The sequence below is a fragment of the Myripristis murdjan genome, chromosome 18, assembly GCF_902150065.1.
Source record: "Myripristis murdjan chromosome 18, fMyrMur1.1, whole genome shotgun sequence".
NCBI lineage: Eukaryota > Metazoa > Chordata > Actinopteri > Holocentriformes > Holocentridae > Myripristis > Myripristis murdjan.
Genome location: NC_043997.1, coordinates 260,236 through 288,191, shown reverse-complemented (window position 1 = coordinate 288,191; position 27,956 = coordinate 260,236). Strand labels below are relative to the sequence as shown.

The following is a 27,956-nucleotide window of genomic DNA, read 5'->3' as shown; positions in this document are numbered from 1 at the left end:
GAGTCTCTTCATCACCATCTACTGAACCACAGAATGTTGGCCACATCCTTTGGATGGACTTCCTCCCCTGGAGAGCAGTTCAGCCCCTGGAATCCCTGAAGTAGAGGTCCAACATTACCCAACTCACCAACAGTTGTCGGAGGAACAGAGGAGCAGCGTAGGTACCGGAGTCCCAGAAGAAGGGGTCCACCATGCTCACCCACAGCCATCAGGGGAGCAGAACAGAATGCTACAAACGGGATCTTTCAGTTTATCATGAAAGAAAAATGTACCTGTTTTAATCCACCTCAAACAAGACAACGATACTGCAGTCAACTTTATGCCAACTGGTATTCCTGCAACACCCTTACCCTCTCACCCTCACAAGAGTTCCAAAGACATTAAAAAGATCTATTGAAGGAAAAGGAAACATCCACTTGGGAACATCCAAATGTGACTCTACATACTCTTCATCAGAAGGACCATCTGTTCCACTAAGACCAAATTCATCATCCAATCCAAATGATGATTATAATCACTTTGCCACAAGGATCAATCATTGTTCAATACCACTACCAAAAGGTGTATACTGGATTTGTGGTATGAAGGCTTATGAAGATTTGCCTAAAGGATAGTCTGGAATATGTGGCCTGGGTCACGTGATACCAGCCATGAGAGTCCTTACAGAACCACCCGAGGTTCACATTGTCAAAAGAGACTTAAACACACACACACACAAACACCATAGACAAGATTTTAGGCTCTCATTCCAAGCTACGGAGTCATGGCATCCTTGGACCAAATAAGAGACCTCTCTTATGCAGTTGAAAATCTCACAAATTCTACTGCAAAAGGCATATCCATGTTCTTGCAGGAAATGACCGCCATAAGGATGACGACTCTACAAAATTGTGCTGCTTGTTGTACATTGTACATTTATGCCAGACCATAATGCCACAACGCAAGAAATAACTGATCATATGTCAAACATTGCAAAGACATTACATAACCCTACCACCACTAGTTTGTTTGACTGGGTCAAAGAAAATTAGGGGCCTTGGGTTATTTAATTTTTGATATGAAAAATAAGCCAAAGTGATACCTCTTCTCTGAATAGACAAGCTAAGACAGTGTGCTGCTGTTAGCCAGTGAAAATAGAGCGGAGTGGCAACTCTTCGCTTGGAGGTTTTGGAATCCTGATTGTCATTAGTCTTCTAATGAATTAGTCTTCTAATCACCTGCTTCAAGAGCATTTGTAACCCTTTTGCCACTAAATCAACTACTAAAATCATGTACTCCTCTACAATTCAATCAGTCCCTCAAATGGAAGAGGAAACTTCAGATTTTTTGTCCAGACTTCCTGATTGATTCAGACTTGTTAATTGACTGGATCATCCTGTCGTTTGGCCCTGGCCTTTAATCCTGTGGGCGTGAACATAAAACACTTTTCATGTCTTTTGTTCCCATTCAGAATCACATCCTACCTGATCACTGCCTTACAATACCTTCCCTCACCTTTTGTTCTCTGCCTATTTACATAGTGTCTGTACTCACTGTATAACGGTCTTCCTCTGGCATTGCTCTTGGTCAGCTCAGCCCAGATACCCTCTGCGTCGGTCAGTTCACCAGTGTGCCGGTATACTTCAGTAAACTCACACCATTACAGCAAACTTCTAGATTGGACTACAGTGGTTTTTCTTCAACACCACACACACACTGTCAGGTGTTGGTGTGTGCTGATGCTGAAGCTCGGCTGAGCTGCTCTGAGGCCTCTGGACTCACCTGGGCGTGAACTCCAGGTAGGAGTGGATCTGGTAGTACCAATCACCGTCCGCCAGCTCCTCAGTGGAAGTGACATCAGAGGTCGTGACCTTTCCGTCTCTCAGCCACTTCACACTGATGTGTTTGGGGTAGAAGTCGTAGATGCTGCACATCAGCATGTGGGTGTGTTTCCCACCAGGGGGCGTCACCGTGTGCAGCCTGACAAGAGAGGGCGCCACTGGGACCAGAGACATCATTCTTATTAGTAGTAGTAGTAGTGGTAGTGGTAAAAGTAGTGGTACTAATAGTAGTAGTAGTAGCAGTAGTATCATTATCATTATGTGGGTGTGACTCCCTCCAGAGGTCGCTACTGCTGGATAAACCAGGGATTTTCAAACTTGTTCCTATTCTAGATCCTCAGAGCCCTGCGTGTTGTTATTAGTGATTGTACTGCTACCACCTGCAGTGGTATTACTGGCTGCTGCAGTGGTATTACTGGTACCTGCAGAGGTATTACTTGCTGCTGCAGTGGTATTACTGGTACCTGCAGTGGTATTACTGGCTGCTGCAGTGGTATTACTGGTACCTGCAGAGGTATTACTGGCTCCTGCAGTGGTATTACTGGTACCTGCAGAGGTATTACTGGCTGCTGTAGTGGTATTACTGGTACCTGCAGTGGTATTACTGGTACCTGCAGAGGTATTACTGGCTGCTGTAGTGGTATTACTGGTACCTGCAGTGGTATTACTGGTACCTGCAGTGGTATTACTGGCCGCTGCAGTGGTATTACTACCGTACTGACCCGAATAAAAGAAACCCTGATTTTAAGACGACCCCTCTTTTTCAAGACCCTTTTTTGGAAAAATACTTTTTATATGGACATTCTGTGACACCAGCCCATGCTAGCTCTAAACTCAGTGCGGGGTATGTTGAGCTCTGTGGCAACTTCAAGTGCTTTTTGCTGCATCACAGCCCTCGTAACGGGGTCCAGCAAGACTTCCGGGGCGCTCACGCTTGTGCGACCTGGGAGCAGCTGTGTGTCGTGGTACTGATATGAGTTGTCTGATCGTCCTGTAACACTTTCTTTTATCACATTGGAGCTAGTGTGGAAGTCTTAAGTATGAGGTGCATCTACTTATGCGCCTTTGCAGCGCTTTGGACTCTTTTTAATCGGTTTGCCTGGGGACTGTATGCTGACAGTGGCGTGGCCGGCTACAGGATCACCTACAGCCGGGAGACACTGCTTGAACTGCGACCACGGACAGCAGGCAACATAATTCCGCCCATCCCCCACTCGCTTCGGAGGGACATCCAAGCAGCAACAGGTGGAATATCGTCCAAAAAGCACCGGAGGAAGAGGGGGAAGAGAGGAGGAGTTCAGCGCAGACTGAGGAAGCATGGGCTGGACAACCGACGCCGGCTTCCTCCGCTCCCGACTATCCTTCTCTCGAATGTCCAATCCTTTCGGAATAAAATGGATGAGCTGGAAGCTTACGCTAGATGTAACCGTGAGTTTAGAGACACATGTCTCCTGGCCTTTACAGAGACGTGGCTGAAAGCCTCGGACAACAACGAGGATCTACACATCAGCGGCTTTGGGCACCCTGTCCGGATGGACCGGTCGCCTCTCATTACAAACAAAACCTGCGGAGGTGGAGTTTGTTTTTATATTAATGAGAGGTACTGTAACACTGTCACAGTCCGGGAGGAGATATGCACCCCCGACCTGGAGCTTCTAACCATTTCACTACGGCCCTTCTACTTGCCAAGGGAGTTTCCCCAGCTCTTCTTCACTGTGGTTTACATACACCCACGGGCCAGCGCCTCAACAGCCACCCAGCTGATCGCGGACGTCACGAACAGGCTCGACTCTATCTCTCCTGACGCTCCTAAGTTTATCCTTGGAGATTTTAACCAGTGCCAGATTCACAAGACTCTGAAAAGGTATGAGCAATATGTCACCTGCACAACAACTTTAAAGAACTCCACAATTGACTTGTGCTATGGCTCTGTGCCTGGTGCTTTTAAGTCCGTGCCCAAGCCTCCATTTGGAGCGTCTTACCACAGCAGTGTCCAGCTGATACCGATCTACAAACCCATCTGTAAGAAACAAGTGCACACACTGAAAACAGTAGGATGCTGGACAGAGAGTAGCATTGACGCCTTGCAGGCATGCTTCGATTGTACAGATTGGGATGTCTTCTACAGCTCATGTGCGGACTTAAATGAACTGACATTAACTGTTTCCTCTTACATTTCCTTTTGTGTAGCCTCTAACATACCTTGTAAGGAAATAACTATATTTCCAAATAATAAACCTTGGGTCACCAAGGAACTTAAAAATGTCTTAAATATGAAGAAACGTATCTTCTATACAGGGAACACTCAGGAAAAGAAAGAAATTAACAGAATGGTCAGAAGTGAGATAAGGAAAGCTAAAATGGCGTACAGGGACAAAGTGGAACACAAATACACGAGCGGAGATCTGCGAGCAGCATGGAAAGGCATAAAGTCAATGTCCTCCATTTCTCAAGGAAATAGTCAAAGTGACGGGAACCCTATTATAATTGAGGGAATAAACATAATAGACCTCCCAAATGTTTTTAATAGCTTTTATTCTCGCTTTGAAAAATACAACTTTTCTGATAACATTTACCACCTTAGGGAGTCTCTTACCTCTGACTCTAACATTATCATCAAGCAGGATCATGTTAGAGATCTTTTAAAGCGGGTCAATATAAGGAAGGCCCCTGGTCCAGACCTCATTTGTGGGCGCACACTTAGATATTGTGCTGATCAGCTCTGCAGTGTCCTCCATCATGTCTTTCAAATGTCGTTAGACTGCAGTCAAATTCCTAATATGTGGAAGTCTTCCACTGTTACTCCAATCCCGAAAATATCTAACCCTAAGCAACTAAATGATTTCAGGCCTGTCGCATTAACACCATTAATAATGAAAATCTTTGAGAGAATTGTTACAGGGCTGGTCATGTCTTCTATAGAGGGACTTGATCCCTTACAATTTGCCTATCAGACAGGGAGAGGAGTAGAGGATGCAAAGCTCTTCATTCTTAATAGCCTCTATAAACATCTTGAGAAGCCACAAGCCCATGCCAGGCTTCTATTTGCAGATTTTTCATCGGCATTTAATACAATGCAGCCACACCTCCTAATAGAGAGGCTAGTGTCTAGGTTTGAATTGTCCCATCAGCTTGCATTATGGATCCTTGACTTTTTAACTGGTAGAGAGCAAAGAGTCTTAGTTAATGGCCGTCTCTCTGACCCTGTCGTCACCTCCACAGGGTCACCACAAGGGTGCGTCCTTTCACCCTTACTTTTTATCCTGTACACTGATGAATGCAGGAGCAGACAGGAGGACAGCTGTCTGATTAAATTCTCTGATGATACTGCACTGCTGTCCCTCCTCCGTGGTTCAGAATCAAACCATGGGAGCGCCCTTACTGAATTCATTTCTTGGTGTGACTCAAACTTTTTGGAGCTAAATGTATTCAAAACCAAGGAACTAATTATCGATTTCAGACGGAATAAGGGCATTACTAATGAGTGCATTATACATAATGAAAAAGTGGAAATTGTTTCATCGTACAAATACTTGGGGACCTTTTTTGATGACCATCTCAAATTCGATGTGAACACTGATTTTATTGTGAAGCGAGGGCAACAGAGAATTCATCTCCTTAGAAAACTAAATTCCTTTTCTGTCAGGCCTGTTATACTCTGTCGTTTTTACCAAGCATTCATTGAGAGCCTTTTGTGCTTTTCTTTTATTTGCTGGTTTTATGGTCTCTCAGTTAAAGACAGAAACAGCCTGACCCGTATTGTGAAGTCCTGCTCTAAGATAGTCGCAGTGAAATTAAGGGACTTAAGTTTCTTCTGCAACCAGCAGATCCTCCGTAAAGCAGAATCTATTTTAGCCTCCCCCAGTCATGCTCTCACAGGTGACAGGTGATACCGCTACACCCTGCCTGTGTGCAAAACAAACCGCTTCTCCAAGTCATTCATCCCCTCTGCACTCAGACTTTTAAACTCCTCATAGGAGTTTCCCTTTTATCTATTTATTCATTTATGTATTTATTTTATTACTTATTTATTCCTAATAGCTAAAGCGCACTTTAGTAGCCCTTCTCTTGTAGGCACCTGTTCTCATCCTTCTTGTATTCCACATTGAGCCCCAAATGTGTGTGGTGTATGATGTTGTGCGTATGATGTTGTAGATTGTCTGTTTGCCTATGAATTTATTTATTGTGTGCTATTTACTGTGTTTGCTACCACGATAACCTGCTGCTCATAATCAATTGCCCCCTGTGGGATTAATAAAGTTGTTTGAAGTGGAAGTTGAAGTCCTTCACTACGTTTCTCATTCACAAAATCACACACCCTCCTGTCAATCTTGCTGAATCGACCAGTTTGTGGACCACGAAAAGCCCTTCTCTGGCCGTAGGCATTTTTTTGCTCTTCTTTCTGAGACCGCCACCATCTCACATTGCACTCAGGGCCATTTGCTCTGTATCGCACTAAAGCAAAAATGCCCCTCTCTCCACTCCCCGGCTGGCCTGCACTCACATTACCTAAAGCCCAAACGCGCCCAAGCACGATTGCCCCCAGTGTGCACGTCATCACACTGAAATACGACAACAGGCATGACCCGACGTCATCATAAATCAATATGGTTCAAATACATTCATCATTTCTTCCTTTTAAAATACATTTTTGTTTCTTTTAATCAGACACAGGTTAAGGGGTTAAGGGATGTTCATTTACCTTAACAGTTTCGGAGGTAACTTCAGAAAGCGTCCAACTGGCATGTCAGCTGGCTGCTACATTCAACCGGGTGGCGGTGCCCACCCGGTCAGGTCTGCCGGATCTGACAGGTGCGCGGCCCACAAAGACTGCTGTATATACCTTTCATCATAAATCAACTTTTGTTTATACAGAGTTGCAGCAGCAGAACGGACAGCAACACAGACAACATGGTTGATTTTGTGGAGGCAGGAGGAAAGTTGCATGATTTACGTCATATCCACGTTCGCGTGCTGCGTGCGTGACCATGCATGTGCTCGTGCATGAATGCCCGTACCGTGGCCCCAACTGTGCCAGAGCGGGGGAAGTGTACTGTATTCAAGCATGGAACATATACAAGTACAATACATGTGTATTTGCTTAGACCCCAATATTAGATGAGGGCGTTTTTTCAGGGCATTTTCAATGGAAAAAATATTGTCTTATATTGAGATCAATATGGTAGTTACTGCAGTGGTATTACTGGCCCCTGCAATGGTATTACTGGTACCTTCAGTGGTATTACTGGCTGCTGCAATGATATTACTGACTACTGCAGAGGTATTAGTATTAGTAGCAGTATTATTTGTGGTATCAGTGTGTGGCCAGCAGATGGAGGCAGTGGTTCTATTCACAGATATAGAAAGAAAGCTAGATACGACACGTCTATTTAATCGGCGTGCCGAGGGCTAAGCTAGGCTAGTGGGGGCTGAGTCCTGACTCCATAACCTGCAGGTGGATAGGCTGGTTACAGGTTTGTGGTTGTTACTTGCTCAATTTCCCTCTAATTTTTTTTTTTTTTGTGCTGTCAGGTCAAAGGAAAATAATTTTGAAATCTGTAAAGTTTATCTTTTCCAGGAGTGGGAAACTTCCTCAGTCCTGCCCCAGCAGCAGAGATGCCAGCACACTGTGCAGCGTTTGGCTGTACAAACCAGAGGAATACTGAAACCAGGCAACAGGGAATCACCTTTCATAGATAAGAATAGTTTTTAGTTTAATATTAAGTATTATCATAATTTAATCATGTTTAGAGCTACTGTTACTAGTTGGCTACTAGCTAAACTGCAATGCTAGCCTGCTGCTAGGCTACCAAAGATCAGATCTGTAGTAGTATCAGTGGCGCAAAAAGTGGGTATGCACTATATGCGCCATAGGGACGCCGCACTAGAGGGGGCGCTAAAGCGATGGAGGGAAAATTATTTCTGTATTTAACCCTTTGGCACATAATGGTCACTACAGTGGACAGCAGCTGTTTAAAAGTCATTTTCTCCTAAATGCAGTGGTTTCTATGGCGGAATTGCATATTAGCTGTTAGAATGCTCTCTGCTGCTCCCCTCCATTGAGCTTCATGCAGAGACTGTCAGTTCTTGTTGATGATAACATATTAATACTAGTAGAATGACATGGTAATACCAGTCCATCTTAAAGAAGTATGGAGACTCAGAAATATTCATGCCCTAAGAAGAGTAAAAACACATGAAAAAAATCTGGACTCAGGATTTCACAATTCATGCATCAAAGGGTTAACAGCTGTTTGTGCATGTGTAAATGATATGATCAATAACAGAGGCATGTCACTGATTGTTCAGACAGTTGTCATTTTTTTAACTAGATGGTGAACCATAAAACAAATGATAGGACTTGGGAGGGATACACCTATATAACACTATATAACACTACAGTGCTATTGTGATGTATCTGATGCAGCGTCAAATCAGTAACTGATATCCAATAAGGATATCATTTAAAATTCAAATGTCATGTTTTTTATATGTGGTGTGACTGTTGTGTTTTTGAAATCTCCTTAACGCAAAGTTCATGTCATTCAGGTGTGAGGATGGAGAGTGTGATGGCCGCCCTGCTGCGACACAGGCTTTAAGTATCCCTGCACCACACTGCGTGTCCCACACACCTTTTGTTTGGATCACCTTATTTTTTCGTTATCTAGTTTATGCACATTTTTGCAGTCACCATGCACATACATACGGCTAACAAATAAATGACAGGACACATAAGACTTTTGTTCATACGTCACACTCATAGCTTTATTAATATTTGACATTGCACAGTTTCTATTTTGTTGGCGTGCACATTTTAATTACGGTTAATGTCAATATGTTAAAGCATTTGTTCTGTTTAGTAATATTATTGTGTTTTGAGTTACCTTTTAGCTCTTGGTGTGTGGTCCAGGCAGAAAAAGAGGAGTCTGTGGGTGCAGCTGCAGTAAATCCCCTGATTACGCTGATTGGGAGGAACCACCCGTGTCTCCCTCCAGGGGAAGGGAATCCCTCATTTCTGTTTTATTTTTTTTTTGGTTTAGATATTAAGTTGATCTTTATTGTGTAGTATAATTTGTTACTAGTTATTTTCTGTATTTTCTTAATAACCTGAACATTTGTCTATTGTGTTTTGTTAAGTTAGTTTTGTCTTGTCTATCCCCCTTTTTGTGTTTATTGGTCTGATCAACCAGTATATAGGTTCACCTTGTGTGTCTAGTAGTAGGTCAGTTCATCTTTTGTTCAGTTCAGGTTAAGTTGCAATTCCATTGAGTTAAGTTCTGTTTAGTTGACCTCATTTTAGGGCCCAGAACTTTGTGTTAAGTATTCTTGTTTTTTTGGATTATTGAATTGATTATGGATCCTTTTACCTTTTGGGCTAAATAAATGCCTTTTTTTGTCCAAAACTAACTTGCGAGTCCTTGTCCTGCCTGCTTGGTCCCTCACAGAGAGAAAGAAGAGAAGAAGAGAGAGAAAGAATCAGGGCCGACAGGAGAAGGCCACAGGTTGGTCTGATATTAGGTGGAAGTGTAGGAACAGCCATTTGATACCACTTGATAAGTGATTAATTTCCAAAATATTATTTATATTGAGAAATTGCTTTAGCAAGATGTGTAATTTATTCAAAGTGCCTGTAATGTGTCTGCATACCCTCAGAAAGTAGGTAGTTGCGCTCCTGGTAGTATCAGTAGTAGTAGTAGTAGTAGTAGTAGTAGTCGTAGTAGTAGTAAAGCCTAAGTCAGATAAATCCAGATTTCCATCGACGTTTTTATCCAAACTGATTTTATGACAAGCTTCTCTGTTCCTCCAAGTGACTGACACTGTGAATTAAATAATTAGTTGGCTAATAATGTGAAAATGTTTTTTGTACATTGAAATAAAACAGCGGATTGCTTCCACCACTGTGTGTGTGTTTATATATACAGAATGTAAGTAAATTATATATTTAAATGCTGTAAACTAATTTTATTTTTAATATACAGTATATATATCTGGGTAATAAGATTTTAGTTTGAAAGGTTTGATTGTTATTATAATTAATTATCAAGTATATTTTACTCTGGGTAAAAAAGTAGCCTATTTTGTATGGAATTTTTGATTTTTTACTTCATCAAAAATCCTGTATTATAACTTGTCATGACATTGGTAACAAACAACAACAACAACAACAACAAAAAAAACACGTTAAAAATGGTTGAGAAATAAGCGAGTTATAATTTATTTTAATGGTACAGGCATTGTCCACAATGGGAGGGATGCCCCCTTTACGATGGCTGCCACGTCAGCACGTCACTCACTGTGCTGAAACAGTGCGATGACATATCTAGCTTTCTTTCTATATCTGTGGTTCTATTTATCATGGGTGGAAATCCCGGGGGGGTCAGGGGGAACAAGACCCCTCCATCCATAAAGTTGCCACCCCCCCACCTTAAGCTCTCGGTCAGTTACCGCAGTAACAGATAGGGATGAGCTGGATACTCGGCTGAAACGAGTATCCGGTACGGATAAAGCACTTTTGCCGAGTACGAGTATGATCCGAGTAATACGAGTCAATATCCGTGCTCGTGATGAATAAAAAACTTCATTGGGTAGCTGACTGTGTCCACGTTGTGTGATAGGCCAGTCACACACAGCGCGCCGCCCCCACACACACACAGTACAGCGGTGCCCTGCTCACACACACACACACACACACACACACAGCGACCCTCCCCTACGCCGTGTGCCCTGCTCACACACACACACACACACACACACACACACACACACACACACACACACACACACAGGGACAACCTCAGCTGTCACTCACTCAGGTGTCAGTGGCGTCTCTCTTCAGTAGCGGTCAGGTGTTTTCCAGCTCGCTCTTCCCTCGGTCTGTAATCCCTGACAGTCACTAGAGTTTCTGCTAAACTTGACTGGTAACAGACGCGCTGCTTTTGAGCAGAGTTAGGCTTAGGGTTAGGCTTAGGGTTAGGCTTTTTTTTTTTTTTTTTTACCGTCTGCTCCCTCTAACTGGCTGGTTTCTGACATAAAGTAAGTTGGAAAACTTTGCTCGTACCGGACGCGGTACAGACCAGTCTTAACACACACAAACACACCATGTACACACATACATTCAGTGGCGGTTCTGCCCATGTTGCCGCCCTAGGCAAAATTACTGCCTTGCGCCCTGGCGTGTAACTACTCCTACCGCATCAGGCGGGCCGGCCGCGGCACCGGCCTGATGCCGACCGGTGCCGCGCCCACCAGGTCAGGTCTGCCGGATCTGACAGGTGAGCAGCGCACACAGACTGCCATATATGCCTTTCATTATAAATCAACTTTTGTTCATACGCGGCTGCAGCAGCACAATGACACACAGACAACATGGTTGATTAGTGACTGCACAATGTGGCCATTCGCCGGTAATCACGGCATCAGGCGAGCCTACCTACTGGTTTACATATGCAACAATACATGTGTATTTGACCCCCAGTATTAGACAAGGGTGTTTTTCCAGGGCATTTTCAATGGAAAATATATCGTCTTATATTCGGATGAATACAGTATTAATAGAAAACTGATTTGCAGTGCTGATTTTTTTTTTTTGTTGTTTTTTCCCGCTCGTGCCGCCCCCCACGTGACATGAAAAAATTTTGTTCACCAAGCACAAGGCTGTAATATGAAAAGTGATATTTTTTCCTGCTTGGTCCAAAACCTGCCTCTTTTAGCTCACTGTTTAATTTAATAGCTAAAGATTGTTTCCAAAGGCCCCTTTCAACCGCAGGAACTTAGGCGTAATTTTACGGGGCCGGGGCCGTTGTTGGGTGTCTCCACCGCCGGAACCACCCTCGAAGGAGAGAGTTACGGAACTTTTACAGGGGCTAGAAAACGGCCCTGCCTCGGGGTAGGGATTCTGAACGGCCCCGAAAAACTCCTGGGTGGGGCTTGGGGTTTACTTTTTTTTTTTTTTTTTTAGTCTATTCACCATTTAGCAGAGGTGGAAAGAGTACTCAAAATGTGTACTCAAGTACAAGTACTGTTACACTGCTTAAATTGTACTCAATTACAAGTAAAAGTACTGGTGTTTTATTCCATCGTCAATAGTAGACATTCGATTCAATTCACCTGTATAAAATATCTACGTTCAAAGCACATTTCTTAGACAAACAATGCATAGAAAAATTACACTAAGGCAATTTGTTTTGTAAACAAATGTAGATATGAAGCAGGAACTTTGTTTGTTTAAAGAATGACAAATGTTTTTGAACCTGCATAGAACAGTTTAAACTTTTTCCAATATAGTGCGAACAACAGGCAGTTAAGTGTCTTAAACTCTTAGACAAGGGCATAGGTTTGATTTTGACATTGGTGGGGACGTAAAAGCGCTCCAAGGCGGCGCCCCTGAAAGTTGATGTTTTTTGCATTTATGACTGCAATTTCACGTCATGTAGAGCTGATCAAATAAACAAGCAAATGATCATCAACAACACCATACAGAAACATAAATAAAATAAAATAAATGTTTGACACTAAATACCTAAATACAAACAGATTAGTGTCCATTGCCTTGCTCTTATTTGGAAAAAAAAATCTCTGTTGTTGAGGCTCTACAGTTCTATAAGCTTGACATTTTAAATCATGGTTAGTAAAAATGGATAATTCCTTCTTCCCTAGAGACAACAGGCCAATGTGCCAAAACTATATGCCATCCAAGACTGGCCAAAACCATCAACTAAGAAGCAGGTGAGATCCTTTTTGGGCCTGGCTAATTATTACAGACGGTTCATCCCTGATTTCTCTATGATAGCTGCCCCCCTCACAAAGCTGACTACCAAAAAACACTCTCGGATGGTGAAGTGGACCTCAGCAGCAGAAGAAGCCTTTGGCAACCTGAAGAGAGCCTTGTGTTCCAAACCAGTCCTTACCGAGTTTGTGGTCCAGGCGGACGCCTCTGAGGTGGGTCTGGGCGCTGTGCTGTCCCAGATCAACGAAGGTGAGGAACACCCAGTCCTATACTTGAGTTGAAAACTGCTGCCTAGGGAGAGAAACTACGCCACTGTTGAAAGAGAGTGTTTGGCCATAAAATGGGTCCTAGAAACTCTGAAATACTACCTGCTGGGACGAAGGTTCACTCTGGTGACGGATCATTCCCCATTACAGTGGATGGCTAAAAACAAGGAGACAAATAGCCGAGTGACTAGGTGGTTTCTAAGCCTCCAGCCTTATAACTTCTCTGTCATTCACAGACCCGGACGGAGCCATGGAAATGCTGATGCCCTGTCCCGACGTGAGGCCTTCTGGTCCTCATTTACCCTGCCGAGGACGGCAGGCCTGGGGAGAGGGATGTGTGGCATCGCCAGGGGACATGTAGTGGAGGGACACTACATTCCCATGCAGGATCAGCAGCAACATCCCAAAATGGCCGCCATGTCACAAACTACATTCCCCACAATGCCTCACCACTCCGACAGGTGTAGGTGTTTAAGCCACCTGATTGAGAGAGGACAAAGAACCCTGAGGTGGAGCAGAACACGGGGGAGAGCACGCGGACAGAGAGCACCCGGCTGGAAGGAATTTGACAGCCAGGCCTGGAGGAAACCACAGAACAAAAGAAAGAAACTGTTGCAAAGCCCACCATAACAGGAAAGTGGACACTTTAAGTTGGATTTTTGGGACAATTAGGAGAAATGTTTGATTACTGTTTTACCCCGTAGGGGCACTTTATGTTGGAGTTTGGATATTGTTTGGAGTTATCAGCTTTACCTGAATCACCTGTTTTACCTGAAATGTGAGAAATAAAATGACCACTGTGGGTTTGTAATGGACTTTGCCCTGTGTTTCCAGTTTTATTGCACTGCCTCATCCTAAGCCTGCCCTGGTAACCTCTCATGACCTTACAATATATATATATATATATATATATATATGTATATATATGTGTGTGTGTGTATGTATATATATATATATATATATATACACACACACACACACACACATACGCATATGCACATGTACACATATGTAAATGAGCGAAGAGAAAGAGGACAAATGGGATAGATATATTCCCTCAGGCTATCACAAATGTTCATTTACCGATATACACATCTCATACACATGTAATCAAAACAAAACAGAAAAAGAATAACCTAATAATAATAATCATTGGGAATGATGGAGGAAGAAAATAATGATAATAAATAAAAACACAATAAAATAAAATAAGAGTCAAGATTAATATAATTAATATATTTCTCTCTCTCTCTCTCTCTTTCACACATAACCACGCACACACATGCACACCTGTCGGGTGACTGGTGATCTTATATTCATTCACATACTCACTCACACATGCACACACATTTTTTTCCCCCAGATGATTTCGTTAATCACTCCCGCTTCATTTGTCTATACCAGGGGTGTCAAACTCGTGCCATGGAGGGCCAAGAGGCTGCAGGTTTTCATTCCAACCAGCAACTCCACCAGGTGATTTCACTGATTAGTCCCGCCTCTCTGTTTTGAGGTAGGGTGATCAGTGAAATGACCTGGTGGAGTTGCTGGTTGGAATGAAAACCTGCAGCCTCTTGGCCCTCCATGGCACGAGTTTGACACCCCTGGTCTATACGCATCATATACACCTATACGTTTATACACACACACACACACACACATACACATATATATGTGTGTGTGTGTGTGTGTGTGTGTGTGTGTGTGTGCGTGTATACAGTACAGGCCAAAAGTTTGGACACACCTTCTCATTCAATGCGTTTTCTTTATTTCCATGACTATTTACATTGTAGATTCTAACTGAAGGAATCAAAACTATGAATGAACACATGTGGAGTTATGCACTTAACAAAAAAAGGTGAAATAACTGAAAACATGTTTTATATTCTAGTTTCTTCAAAATAGCCACCCTTTGCTCTGATTACTGCTTTGCACACTCTTGGCATTCTCTCGATGAGCTTCAAGAGGTCGTCACCTGAAATGGTTTTCACTTCACAGGTGTGCCTTATCAGGGTTAATTAGTGGAATTTCTTGCTTTATCAATGGGGTTGGGACCATCAGTTGTGTTGTGCAGAAGTCAGGTTACTACACAGCCGACAGCCCTATTGGACAACTGTTAAAATTCATATTATGGCAAGAACCAATCAGCTAACTAAAAAAAAACGAGTGGCCATCATTACTTTAAGAAATGAAGGTCAGTCAGACCGGAAAATTGCAAAAACTTTAAATGTGTCCCCAAGTGGAGTCGCAAAAACCATCAAGCGCTACAACGAAACTGGCACACATGAGGACCACAAAGGAAGACCAAGAGTCACCTCTGCTTCTGAGGACAAGTTCATCCGAGTCACCAGCCTCAGAAATCGCAAGTTAACAGCAGCTCAGATCAGAGAGCAGATAAATGCCACACAGAGTTCTAGCAGCAGACCCATCTCTAGAACAACTGTTAAGAGGAGACTGCACCAATCAGGCCTTCATGGTCAAATAGCTGCTAGGAAACCACTGCTAAGGAGAGGCAACAAGCAGAAGAGATTTGTTTGGGCCAAGAAACACAAGGAATGGACATTAGACCAGTGGAAATCTGTGCTTTGGTCTGATGAGTCCAAATTTGAGATCTTTGGTTCCAACCGCCGTGTCTTTGTGAGACGCAGAAAAGGTGAACGGATGGATTCCATATGCCTGGTTCCCACTGTGAAGCATGGAGGACGAGGTGTGATGGTGTGGGGGTGTTTTGCTGGTGACACTGTTGGGGATTTATTCAAAATTGAAGGCACACTGAACCAGCATGGCTACCACAGCATCCTGCAGCGACATGCCATCCCATCCGGTTTGCGTTTAGTTGGACCATCATTTATTTTTCAACAGGACAATGAGCCCAAACACACCTCCAGGCTGTGTAAGGGCTATTTGACCAAGAAGGAGAGTGATGGAGTGCTGCGGCAGATGACCTGGCCTCCACAGTCACCGGACCTGAACCCAATCCAGATGGTTTGGGGTGAGCTGGACCGCAGAGTGAAGGCAAAGGGGCCAACAAGTGCTAAACACCTCTGGGAACTCCTTCAAGACTGTTGGAAAACCATTTCAGGTGACTACCTCTTGAAGCTCATGGAGAGAATGCCAAGAGTGTGCAAAGCAGTAATCAGAGCAAAGGGTGGCTATTTTGAAGAAACTAGAGTATAAAACATGTTTTCAGTTATTTCACCTTTTTTTGTTAAGTACATAACTCCACATGTGTTCATTCATAGTTTTGATTCCTTCAGTTAGAATCTACAATGTAAATAGTCATGAAAATAAAGAAAACGCATTGAATGAGAAGGTGTGTCCAAACTTTTGGCCTGTACTCTAGGTATATAGATATATAGCTTAATTTGTAATATTTATACTACTACTATATTTATTTTTTATGAACTACAGTGAGAAAGTGTCAGACTCTCAGTGCATGCAGCCAAAATAAAATCAAAATAATAATATACTTTGTGTGTTGAGCTAATGTATGTGTGTAAGTGGTGTGTGTGTGTTAAGACTGTGACTCTGTACCGCGTCCGTGTGTACGAGCAAAGTTTTCCAACTTACTTTATGTCAGAAACCAGCCGGTAAGAGGGAGCAGACGGTATAAAAAAAAAAAAAAAAAAAAAGTGTCGGCAGTGAGAGACGCGGCGCCTGTCGCATTCAGCCCCAACCCCTGACCCCTAACCCCTAAGCCCTAACCCTAACCCTAACCCTAACCCTAACTCTGCTCAAAAGCAGCGCGTCTGTTACCAGTCAAGTTTAGCAGAAACTGTAGTGACTGTCAGGGATTACAGACCGAGGGAAGAGCGAGCTGGAAAAACCTGACCGCTACTGAAGAGAGACACGATGTGAGCTGTCACACCTGAGTGAGTGACAGCTGAGGTTGTCCCTGGGTGTGTGTGTGTGTGTGTGTGTGTGTGTGAGCAGGGCACCGCTGTACTGTGTGTGTGTGTGTAGGGGAGGGTTGCTGGACACAGTCAGCTACCTAATGAAGATTTTCATTCATCACGAGCACGGATATTGACTCATATTACTCGGATCATACTCGTACTCGGCAAAAGTGCTATATCCGTACCGGATACTCGTTTCAGCCGAGTATCCAGCTCATCCCTAGTATTTATATTGTTTAAATATTTAAGTTAATATTGTGTTCAATTTGGCCCTGGAAATAAAAGGGTATTGTTTTTTGACAAAGTGTGTGCGTTTTTGTTTTTTTAAGTACTGGTTCGAGAACCGTTTAAGCACCGGAACCATTTAAAAAATACCGAGTAGGCACCGGTATCGGATAAAACCCAACCTATACCCAACCCTAGTTAAGAAGGCTAGCCGGAAAATATGAGTTTGGAGCTTCTTTCTAAAGCTATCCACAGACTGGGCAGCTCTCAGAGAGGAAGCGAGTTCCATAGGCGTGGGGCTACTGCTGCAAAGGCCCAATCACCTTTAGTTTTTAGTTTCATGCGAGGCACTGCCAGGAGCCCCTGGTCAGCTGACCACAGAGAGCGACTGGGGGTGTGATGGTGGATGAGGTCACAGATGTAGCTGGCAGCGCAGCCGTGGATAGCCTTAAAAGTAAAAAGCAGTACCTTGTATTGGATCCTAAAAGGAACTGTTAACCAGTGTAGGGCGGCAAGTATTGGTGTGATGTGACATGATTTTTTTGATCTGGTGAGTAGTCTGGCAGCTGCATTCTGGACCAGTTGGAGACGGTTTACAGATGCTTGGTTTAAACAAGTGAAAAGCGAGTTACAATAATCAAGCCTGGAGGAGATAAATGCATGTATGGCCGTCTCCAGCTCTGAGTGGGAGATGATGGAACGCAGTTTGGTGATGTTTCTTAGGTGAAAAAAACAATTACGACTCAGAGTCTTCACATTATTATCCAGGAGCATTAATTGATCAAAGTGTACACCAAGGTTCCTGATACTAGGACGGGTGTTATTTTTGAGGGGGCCCAGATATTCTAATACCCTGGCTGTGACACTGTCAGAGGCAATGATTAGCACCTCAGTCTTTGCCGCATTTAGCTGTAGGAGGTTGTTTGCCATCCAGCCCTCGATGGCGGCCAAACACTCCGTGTTTGGCCATATTCTCAGGTTTGAAAGAGAAATGCAGCTGGATGTCGTCCGCATAACAGTGATATGCTACACCAGGAAAATTCCTGATGAGCTGGCCTAGCGGCAGCATGTACAAGGCAAAGAGTAAAGGGGCCAGCACCGAACCTTGGGGTACACCACAGTGTAAAGGGGCGGTGTCGGACTTGAAATGACCAGCGGTCACTGAGAAACAACGCTCACTGAGGTAGGAGGAAAACCACTCTAGGGCACATCCTGACACACCAACCCAGTTCCTCAGCCTGTCCAAGAGGATGCCATGGTCGACCGTGTCAAATGGTGCGCTTAAGTCTAACAGGACTAAAACAGAGCAATTGCCGGAGTCGGAGGCCATCAAAATGTCATTGGATACCCTAAGGAGTACAGACTCGGTGGAGTGTTTTTTACGTAAACCAGACTGGAATTTGTCACCAATGTCATAGGTGGACAAATAAGAGTTGAGTTAGTTAGCTACAACTCTCTCTAACACCTTGGATATAAATGGAAGTTTTGAGATGGGCCTGTAGTTTTGTGGAGAGGAGGGGTCCAGGTTGGGCTTTTTAAGGAGGCGTTGGACTGCCGTCTCCTTAAAATAAGAGGGCACCACACCTGTGACCAGGGAACTGTTAATGATAGTGACCAGGCAGGGGGCAACAGACATAATGACTTGCTTCAGCAAGGAGGTGGGGAGGATGTCCAGGGGGCTTGAGGAGGTCTTCATGGAGCTAACTACCTCTAGAACCTCTTCAAGAGAGACAGGTGAAAAGCTGCTCAGAGATGGTAAAGCAACTGGACTAGGGACCGGGGGGAGGGGGATGGAGTGATGTTAGCTCTTACATCTGCAACCTTGTTGACAAAAAACAAAAGAAAGGTGTTACAATCATCATTTGAAAACATGGGTACAGGTAACCCTAACCCTAAGCAGCCCTGGCCATTTCAACCAACTTATCGAATTCAGACATTAGGGGCCCTATCTTGTGCTACCCGCTACCCGCTACCCGCTGCCACTACCTGCTACCCGCAAATTGCGGATTTAGGAGCTTCCGCTATCCCTAAACGGTATCTTGCGCCACCCGCTACCCGCTATCCGTTATGCCGACTCTGTTATTTGTGCCTGGAGGTGTGTCCGTGGCCGTGTTTCATGCGCTATCCCTAAAGTTGCTATCTTGCGCACACACTTTAGGGAAAGCGGATAGCGGGTGGTCCTGACCACTTTCCCTAAAGTTATCCGCTATCCCTAAAGTTTGGGCTGTTACGAGAGTGTGCCCAGGCGGCTTCAACGCACACCCCGACAGAGCCTCGCCACGCACACGGTCGGACTGATACCGGGACGCCGCCGGAATGGTATATTATATTATATGAGTATATTACTCATATAGACTGTTTTAATTGGACACTTACGCCAGCACGTTTTATTGTTTTATCATAAGCCAGCAGCTGTGCTATATTTTTATTGTTAATATTTTATTTGCCCAATCTACCTTGTCAATAAATTAGTTTACACATAGTTCCACCTCTGCCTCTTGTGTGTGTGTGGTGTGACCCGGGGATTTTACTCAATCAGTACAACCTTGTGACACGTCCACTTGGACACATGTGGCTCCACCTCCCAAATTAACTCGCCTATAATATAATATATAATATGTATATAAAGCCAGCTTGCTTTAGCCTCAGTAGAAGCCCTGAGAAAATCTACCTCCCTCTCTCCATCGCGGGTTTAGGATTTAGGATTTAGGATAGCGCAGCCTGTCCTTAAAGGCAATGGCACCTGGCACACTGATTGGTTTAACTGGCGTAACGCCCAAAACACGCCTATGCATAATATAGCGGGTAGCGCAAGTGTTTTGCGGATAGCGGGAGGTGCACAAGATAGCAACTTTTACGGGGGAACGCCTCTTCCTAAATCCTAAATCCGCAAATAACGGGTTTAGGGAGTCTGGCGCAAGATAGGGCCCTAGGTCTTTGTAGTACAGTCTATGGACTCCCAGATTCAACGCTTTCCAGTCTCTCTCTGCTCTGCAGCGTTTTCGTCTGAGTGCACAGATCTCCATTCATCCAGGGAGATGAATTTGTGGGGCGGGCAGAGTGAGTGACGAGAGGAGCTACGTCATCTAGAATGGCTGCGCAGTGAGTGTTAAAAACACGGACCAAACAATCTACGTCATCATCCAGCGACATCAAAACATTGCAGTTGAAACTAGTTCTAAAGCTCTCCACTGCTAGGTTGTTGATAATGCGAGAGCTTTTCACACGTTTTTCTGGAACAAAGTCGTTGTCAAAAGATAAGCAAAACATTACACCTTTGTGGTCAGACAACATCAAGTCCACAATACAGACATTGCTAATAATTAGACCGATAGTGAAAACAAGGTCCAATGTGTTACCTCTCTCCTGAGTCGGACAAGACACATGCTGGATGAGATGGAATAAGTCCGTAAAATTGAGGAAGTCCACAGCAAAGGTATCTGCACTAGCAGGAGTAGAGGTAGTAGTAGTAGTAGTAGTGGTAACAGCAGTAGTAGCAGTAATAATAGCAATAGTAGTAGCAGTAGTAGCAGTAAAAATAGTAGTAGCAGTGGCACTACTAGTAGTAGTAGTAGCAGCAGTAGTAGTAGTAAAAGTAGTAGTAGTAGCTGTAGGTACTGCAGTAGTGTCAGTTGTAGCAACAGTAGTAGTAGTGGCTGTAGGTACTGCAGTAGTGTCAGTAGTAGTAGTAGTAGCTGTAGGCACTGCATTAGTGTCAGTAGTAGTAGTGGCTGTAGTTACTGCAGTAGTGTCAGTAGTAGTAGTAGCTGTAGGTACTGCAGTAGTGTCAGTTGTAGTAACAGTAGTAGTACTGGCTGTAGGTACTGCAGTAGTGTCAGTAGTAGTACTGGCTGTAGTTACTGCAGTAGTGTCAGTAGCAGTAATAGCTGTGGGTACTGCAGTAGTGTCAGTGTAGTAGTAGTAACAGTAGTAGTAGTAGTGGCTGTAGTTACTGCAGTAGTGTCAGTGTAGCAGCTCAGACAGAGAACACAGTTACAGGCATTTTGTAGTAGAAAACAACAACACATAATCAGATTATCAGTTCAGTTAGAGAAGAAAACAACAACACAATCAGATTATCAGTTCAGTTAGAGAAGAAAACAACAACACATAATCAAATTATCGGTTCAGTTAGAGAAGAAAAAAACAAAAACACAATCAGATTATCAGTTCAGTTTGAGAAGAAAACAACAACACAATCAGATTATCGGTTCAGTTAGAGAAGAAAACAACAACAACACATAATCAAATTATCGGTTCAGCTTGAAAAGAAAACAACAACACAATCAGATTATCGGTTCAGTTAGAGAAGAAAACAACAACAACACATAATCAAATTATCGGTTCAGCTTGAAAAGAAAACAACAACACATAATCAGAGGCCTGTATCAGGCAGCACCTCAACTCTCCCTGGATCTCTCAGACCTATCCGGCCACACTAATGCAGATCATGGTGATCAGGGATAACCGGTATCACGACGCTGGTCATCAACTCGCTCACTCGATCCAGGTTTGCCTCATCAGGAGCCGTGAACGAGCACGTATAAGGGGCGGAGTCTGAGGCAGCCGACCAATCACAAACATGAGCAACAAGGAAAAACACACAGCGTGTTTCACGGAGGAGGAGCAGCGTGTTATACTGGGAAAGTGTGAGGAGGAGCAGCGTGTCATACTGGGAAAGCATGAGGAGGAGTGGCGTATTATACTGGGAAAGCATGAGGAGGAGCGGCGTATTATACTGGGAAAGTGAGGAGGAGCAGCGTGTTATACTGGAAAAGCATGAGGAGGAGCGGCGTGTTATACTGGGAAAGTACGAGGAGGAGCAGCGTGTTATACAGGGAAAGTATGAAGAGGGAAAAAAAATTTACATCCTAAATCACACACCGCGGCTGCCGCCAAGAGAAGGCAGAACGCTTGGCAGTGAACCGCCGACTGCAGAAATGTGGAAGTTCCACATCAACGGCTCAAGTTTCCACATCTGACACTGAAACCCATGAACTCACTGCACAGGTGTGCTGCATGTGGGACAGGTAGAGCTGAACTCCTCCAGGTGGGACCCCTCAGGGGGTAAAAGAACATGGGAGCGAGTAAAAATTAAACACAGAAAAATCACTGCATTTGGTAAGATTGCCTGTTGAGTCTAAAGCCAGGCTTTCCTGTATCACGAAGGTGGCTCTCTTTTAACCCGGCTAGATCACCATGGTAACTTATGCTAGATCACCATTGTAACTTATGCTTAGCTCATAACCTGGTCCCGACCAGGTTAGGAGCTAAGATTAACCCCGGCTATAAAAGCGGCGCTATCTCACCATTTAACTCTTTTGGAGATGGCATCACCGTTCATTGATGATCCGGTGGACCTGGGAGCCAGGACTGTCCGTGGCTCATTACGGAGACAAAGAGGATTTAGGGATCGCGTGGATCCGCTGGCATTTCCTGACGATATTCTCCATGAGCGGTATAGATGTTCATCTGAGGGAATATGCAAACAGTGTGTGTGGCACTAACAGTACCTGCACAATGCAGGTTTACTATTAGTGGTGCACAGACTTCACGTTTGTTAGAAATATTCCGTTGTATCACAGACTTTGTTATAGTAGGCTACTTTTTTAAAGGAAACCCCTTATATTATAACGGTGACTGTCACGGCATCCGAAGGTGATGATTGGACGGGAGCAGCCCGTGGTGATTCAAACGCACTCCAAACGCCACTTATTCCGATTTAGAAAAAAAGATTTAACAAAAAAGGAGCAAACATCAACAGAAATGGCTCCATAATTCTAGTTAAACTTCAAATGTAACGAACAATTATCTGAAACTACTGACAAGGAGCTCTAAGCAGCATAAATAGTGGTCAAAATTGTCATGTAACCATGGTAACCACCGCCTGCTCCGTCCGACACTGCTAGACTCACCCACACACACCTTCAGTCACCTGACTTAACCTCAGGCTTTACCTCCAATTCCCATAAAGCTACTGAAGTTACATATTTCTAAACTAAAATTCATAATACTGAATGAATATTGCAGCAATTATCTAAAATGGCTATAACAGTGACAGAATCCCCAACCTTTGTGCTTCCTTTGAAATTAATCGCCAGCTCTCCTCTCTCGCCTTATTTGCGGCCACAGTGTTGCTCTTAGCGTTAATTTTATTTTTGAAATTTTCATAGCTTTCCATGAGGACAAGCTGCTCCTCTTGTGTGAAATCTGCAGCCCGTGAACGGTCCATTTTTGGCAGAAGTAGAATCACATGAGGCCAAAACGCCCCCTTTAATGTGAACGCGCACAGAGCACAAAGCTGACAGCCGGACTTAACAAACCTTGATGAGAACCACCGTCGTGATACCACTTAACTTTGACTGGAGCTTTAGGTTTTGTTGAGCCTGATAGTGAACACAAAGCCTGGGGATGCTGAGCCTCCTTCGTAGTACAGCCCTCTGCTGTCTGTATTTACATGGATTTATATTTATATTTATATTTATATTTATGGTCCCGCAGGTCAGCTTCCAGTTTTACAAAATAAACTCCGGTTTCATTCACTTTCATTTTTTCCTTCATATTTCTCACTGAGGCAATTCAAAACTCACTGAGAGTGATCTCATTACATCACTATAATATTGTGATATTTGGAGTAATTTGTAATTGTAACAGAACATATTATGAACATTAACATTAACACATTATGAAGACCCATGATTCAGAATCCATTAAGGATTCAGGATGAAGTGCTGGAGAAACCCTGAGTGTAAAAACAAACAGAAACTGACCCTGACCCTGCTCATTGAAATAAACTAATCATTTAAACTGAAGTTAAACAGTAGAACACACTGATTATTTCACTTTAACACAATTCTGTAATAATCAGTAATCAATAACTGTGACCTGTGAGAGGTGATGGTTTTACTCTGTGATGTTTTATTTACAGAGGTGATGATGATGGTGATGATGATGATGATGATGATGATGGTGGTGCAGAGAGGAGAGCGGCTCACCTTTCTTAGTCAGCGTGTGCGGGTACCAGATCTCAATGTAGTGTTTGCAGTAGATCTCCTTCGCTGCTCTCATCATCACCAGCAATGCAGGGTCGTTGTTCCAGGCCTCTGCGTATTTCAGACCGATCTCATTGTAGCCCACATATTCCCCCACTGAGCTGCTGAACCTGATAATCTCATCCTTGTTGTAATAATAAGAGAAAATGAACTCGATGTCCTTCAGCTCAGTGGAGTTGAACTCACAGCGGAGAACCCCATAATTTTTAAATCCGTCTGGAGACAAAACACACAACATTAACTTGATTAAACATTTACTGATTTACTAGTGAATATATAAATATAATCAAACTGATGAACTAGTTTCAAGAAGTATTGATATGGTATTATGCAGTAGTTGTAGCAGTACTGTGCAGTAGTTGTAGCCAGTACTCGAGTTGAGGGGGGATGAGGGCGGATGGCATCCCCCGAGATAAAAACGGTCAAAATCATCCACCCTGTAAAACTGCCATCCTCCCTTTTCAACCCCCCCTTCCAGCATGGCCAAACGAGCGGCTGAACAACGCGCTCTTAGGGACTACTTTAAAAAGACGAAAACCAAAGGTGAGCTATAAGTCAAGACTCAGGAATCACAATCATTCATTTTTATTAACCTACAAAAGTCGCCAAAGATTGCATGCACAATAACAACACGGCTAGTCGGCTCCAAACTAGCTGAGATTCTTGTTAACTAGCCTGCTAAAACACTGGACTTGTCATTCAGTCACATTAGATTCGGGTTAATAAGCGTGGCAAACGTGGGACAGATATTTACAGTTAACGTTAGATGAGAGTTTGTCTCAAATATTTTATCAGTATTAATGATGAAATTATTGATTGAACTGATGAATTTAATCTATATACTGTATATTCTGTCTATTATCCAAGAGCAACTGTTGGAAAAATGTTGGAAAGGAGTTGTAAATTCTGTGCTTATGATTTTGCACTTAAGATAAAATTGGCTTGACTTGATTTGAGAGGATTCAGAAGTCTTATTTACAGTGTTTTGTTTTGATAATGAATTTTCTCCCTGGACATTGTGGTTGTTGAAAATTGTAATTAATGCATTCCCAACCGATTCAAAAGCACCATGAATATTAAGTTACACTTGGTTGAAATTTGTCTTCTCCATTTGACCCGAACTGCTTAGGAGCCATGGCAGCCACAGCAGGGCAGCCTGGGGACTGAGTGTAGGTGTAGCCACAAGTCTCCCCTGTACATACATTACCCTGCATAACCCTACCATACATAACCCTACCCTACATAACCCTAACCCATACATTTTGGCTATACCTATGCAGCTTTGGGCAAAAAATAATGCAGTTTTTATCATGTAGGAAAATGTGTTTTTTCACCTGTTTTGATATATTTCTGCATAGGCTACTGGAGTTTTAAATATTGTAGGAGATGCATAATATATCATTTAGACAGTACATCAGTAGGCTGATATGTTCATTTCAAATTACAACCCTGCCCCCACCCCTATTTTTTTTTAAAGTGAAAAAAATTGACCATCCCCCCTGAATTTTTTTTAACAACTCGACTACTGGTTGTAGCAGTTCTATGCAGTACTTGTTGCAGTACTTTTAGCAGTAGCGGTAGCAGTACTTTTAGCAGTAGTGGTAGCAGTACTTTTAGCAGCAGTGGTAGCAGTACAGTGCAGTAGTGGTAGCAGTACTTTTAGGAGTAGTGGTAGCAGTGCTTTTAGCAGTAGTGGTAGCAGTCCTTTTAGCAGTAGTGGTAGCAGTAGTGGTAGCAGTACTTTTAGCAGTAGTGGTAGCAGGACTTTTAGCAGTAGTGGTGGCAGTACTTTTAGCAGTACTTTTAGCAGTAGTGGTCCTACCTGCTGCGTTCAGGCTGAGGAAGAGGAGGGTAAAGCCCAGAAAGGATGAAGCCATGTTCCTCTGCTGACTGAACAAACACTGACAGAGCTCAAACTGAGTCCTGCTACAAAAACCAACCCAGGAGCCACACGCTGATCACATGACCAGCATCACCTGTTGCCGGGCAGACCGCACGACCTGACGGCCTGACAGCACACAGAGAGCATCATGGGAGATATACATGGAGCTACAGCCTGTCTGTCCTGTTTCCTGACCTCCCTCATTGTTCTGTGTCTGGAATTGAAGCGATCCAGGAGAATACTGCTTAAACGGGTGGAAATAGTGGCTGAAACGGAGAACCAAGACAGGGATAAGGGATCTGATGACTTGTTTATCGCAGCTTTTACTGTATGCTCCGTGCTGCACACCCGACTGCTCTCTCCTCTTTCTCCAAACTGAGTCGGTCCATTTTAAACACACTTGAATTGAGGCACGGACGTATGACGAGTTTGGGGTGCGTGTACTGGTGGTCCACCGGTGATGTAATGCAGGTTGTCAGTCTCCCTCCACCCTGAGAAAAGCCTCACGTATGGAGGGCTTTTCACCAACATAACTCTACAATCTCTGCAGAGAGCCACGTGTTTCCGTGACCGTGGTGCATGCTCAGCCCGTTTTAGCAATGTTTGGCTGATACTGTCGGTCGGCCAATACTACCAGTCCTGAGGTCGATAGTAACTAATTAGTAATTAGTACTATCGGAGCCGATACTATCGGCCTGCCGATTAATCAGTCATTCTCCAGTGTTTATATCCAGCTTTAGGAAATAACAGGTTTTACCCTGTCACTGTACTGTCCCAGACATGTTTCTTTTTACTACGACCAAGGTTAAAATAAGAACTGACTCATTAAGTGTCAATATGAGGCAACTGAAAATCACCTTGTTTTCAATGGGAGTGGCTGGCCAGATAACAAACCTGCCAGTTTTTGTTTAACCTAGCGACAGCAGCACGGGGGGCGGAGCTTAGATAAAGGGTCAGTTGCTCAGTTCTCTGAGCTATTGGCCCACCTGTGGTCGTTGGATGCTCTTCCATGATAAAGCAATTGAGCGCTTTGCTTGGAGTAAGCACATATCTATAAGAACTATTTTACTTTTTGGTATTACCAGGGTGTTAGGATATAACCCCAAAATAAAAAGTTTTGGATCTCAAGGCAACTTTACATCCAGCATTTTATGAATGATTTGCAAAATGTCATTCCAGAATGCTACAATTTCTGGACAATCCCACATACAGTGGAAAGGTGTGTCTTTAGATTGCTCACATTTAATACAGGTATCCAGGATATTGTCATTGAACCTATGTAATTTAACTGGTGTTATGTAAGTGCACATCAGCCAATTATACTGTAACAATCTTAACCTGGTATTTGCGGTTCGACTATGTGCTTCAGCACATATCTCATCCCAGTTGTCCAATGAAATATCCTCCTGTATACAGATTAAGCCACTATTTTAGCTTTTTAGCTCCGAAACTACGTTTTAATCCACAAACCGGGAAAAAACGCAACCATCAGACCTGCTTACCAGAGGCCGTTAAACAGCAGTAGGCCCAGTCTTTGGGCCTACGCTGGTAAGTCTCGCTCCGAGCAAACATATGCTCTCCTCTGTGATCAAGTCTATCTGAACGCCTGCCACAACAAAACAACCTTAATGTCAATAATAACAATTCATCTTTTTATTAAGACCCTTTTACTGGCTGCAGCTGTCCTTTCTCCTCCCCAGTTACCACTATATAGATAATGTGATGTCAGAAGACAGGGCCTGGTTCCCAAAGTCCAGCTTCCTGGAGACCACACACTATGGAGAGTCGGCCTCCCAGGGGGCTGCCCTCCAGGACACCGTTGTGTGGGACCCTTCCTCCTCTCAGCAGCCCTCTTGCTCAACTCCGAACCACGGGATTCCCTGGTCCGAAGTGCTTACCCGCGGTCGGAAGAAGGTTTCAGGCTGGGCCGTTCCACTCTCCAACCGGTATGCAGACCTATCTATGGAGGAAAACCCGGTGGTCCACATTGATGCCTGTGCATCTGGGACTGCACCGCGCCTGAGCCCTGGCCAGTGTGCAGTGCCCATCGACATCCCTGCTGTCCCTCTGCTGACAGACAACGCAGCTGCCC

The 27,956-nt window shown here is 43.8% G+C and overlaps 1 protein-coding gene across 1 annotated transcript in view; it reads right to left on the bottom strand.

Moving 5' to 3' along the window:
* The window catches only part of LOC115376695 (H-2 class II histocompatibility antigen, E-S beta chain-like), a 34,911-nt gene extending 9,037 nt beyond the window's left edge, over positions 1-25,874 (bottom strand). The window contains exons 1-3 of the mRNA XM_030076453.1: positions 25,805-25,874; positions 23,926-24,198; positions 1,762-1,978 (exon numbers count right to left, since the gene is read on the bottom strand). Of these exons, the coding sequence (XP_029932313.1) occupies positions 1,762-1,978; positions 23,926-24,198; positions 25,805-25,859 (545 nt within the window). The 5' untranslated portion in view covers positions 25,860-25,874. The remainder of the gene's footprint in view (positions 1-1,761; positions 1,979-23,925; positions 24,199-25,804) is intronic.
* Between the last annotated feature and the right edge of the window lie 2,082 nt (positions 25,875-27,956).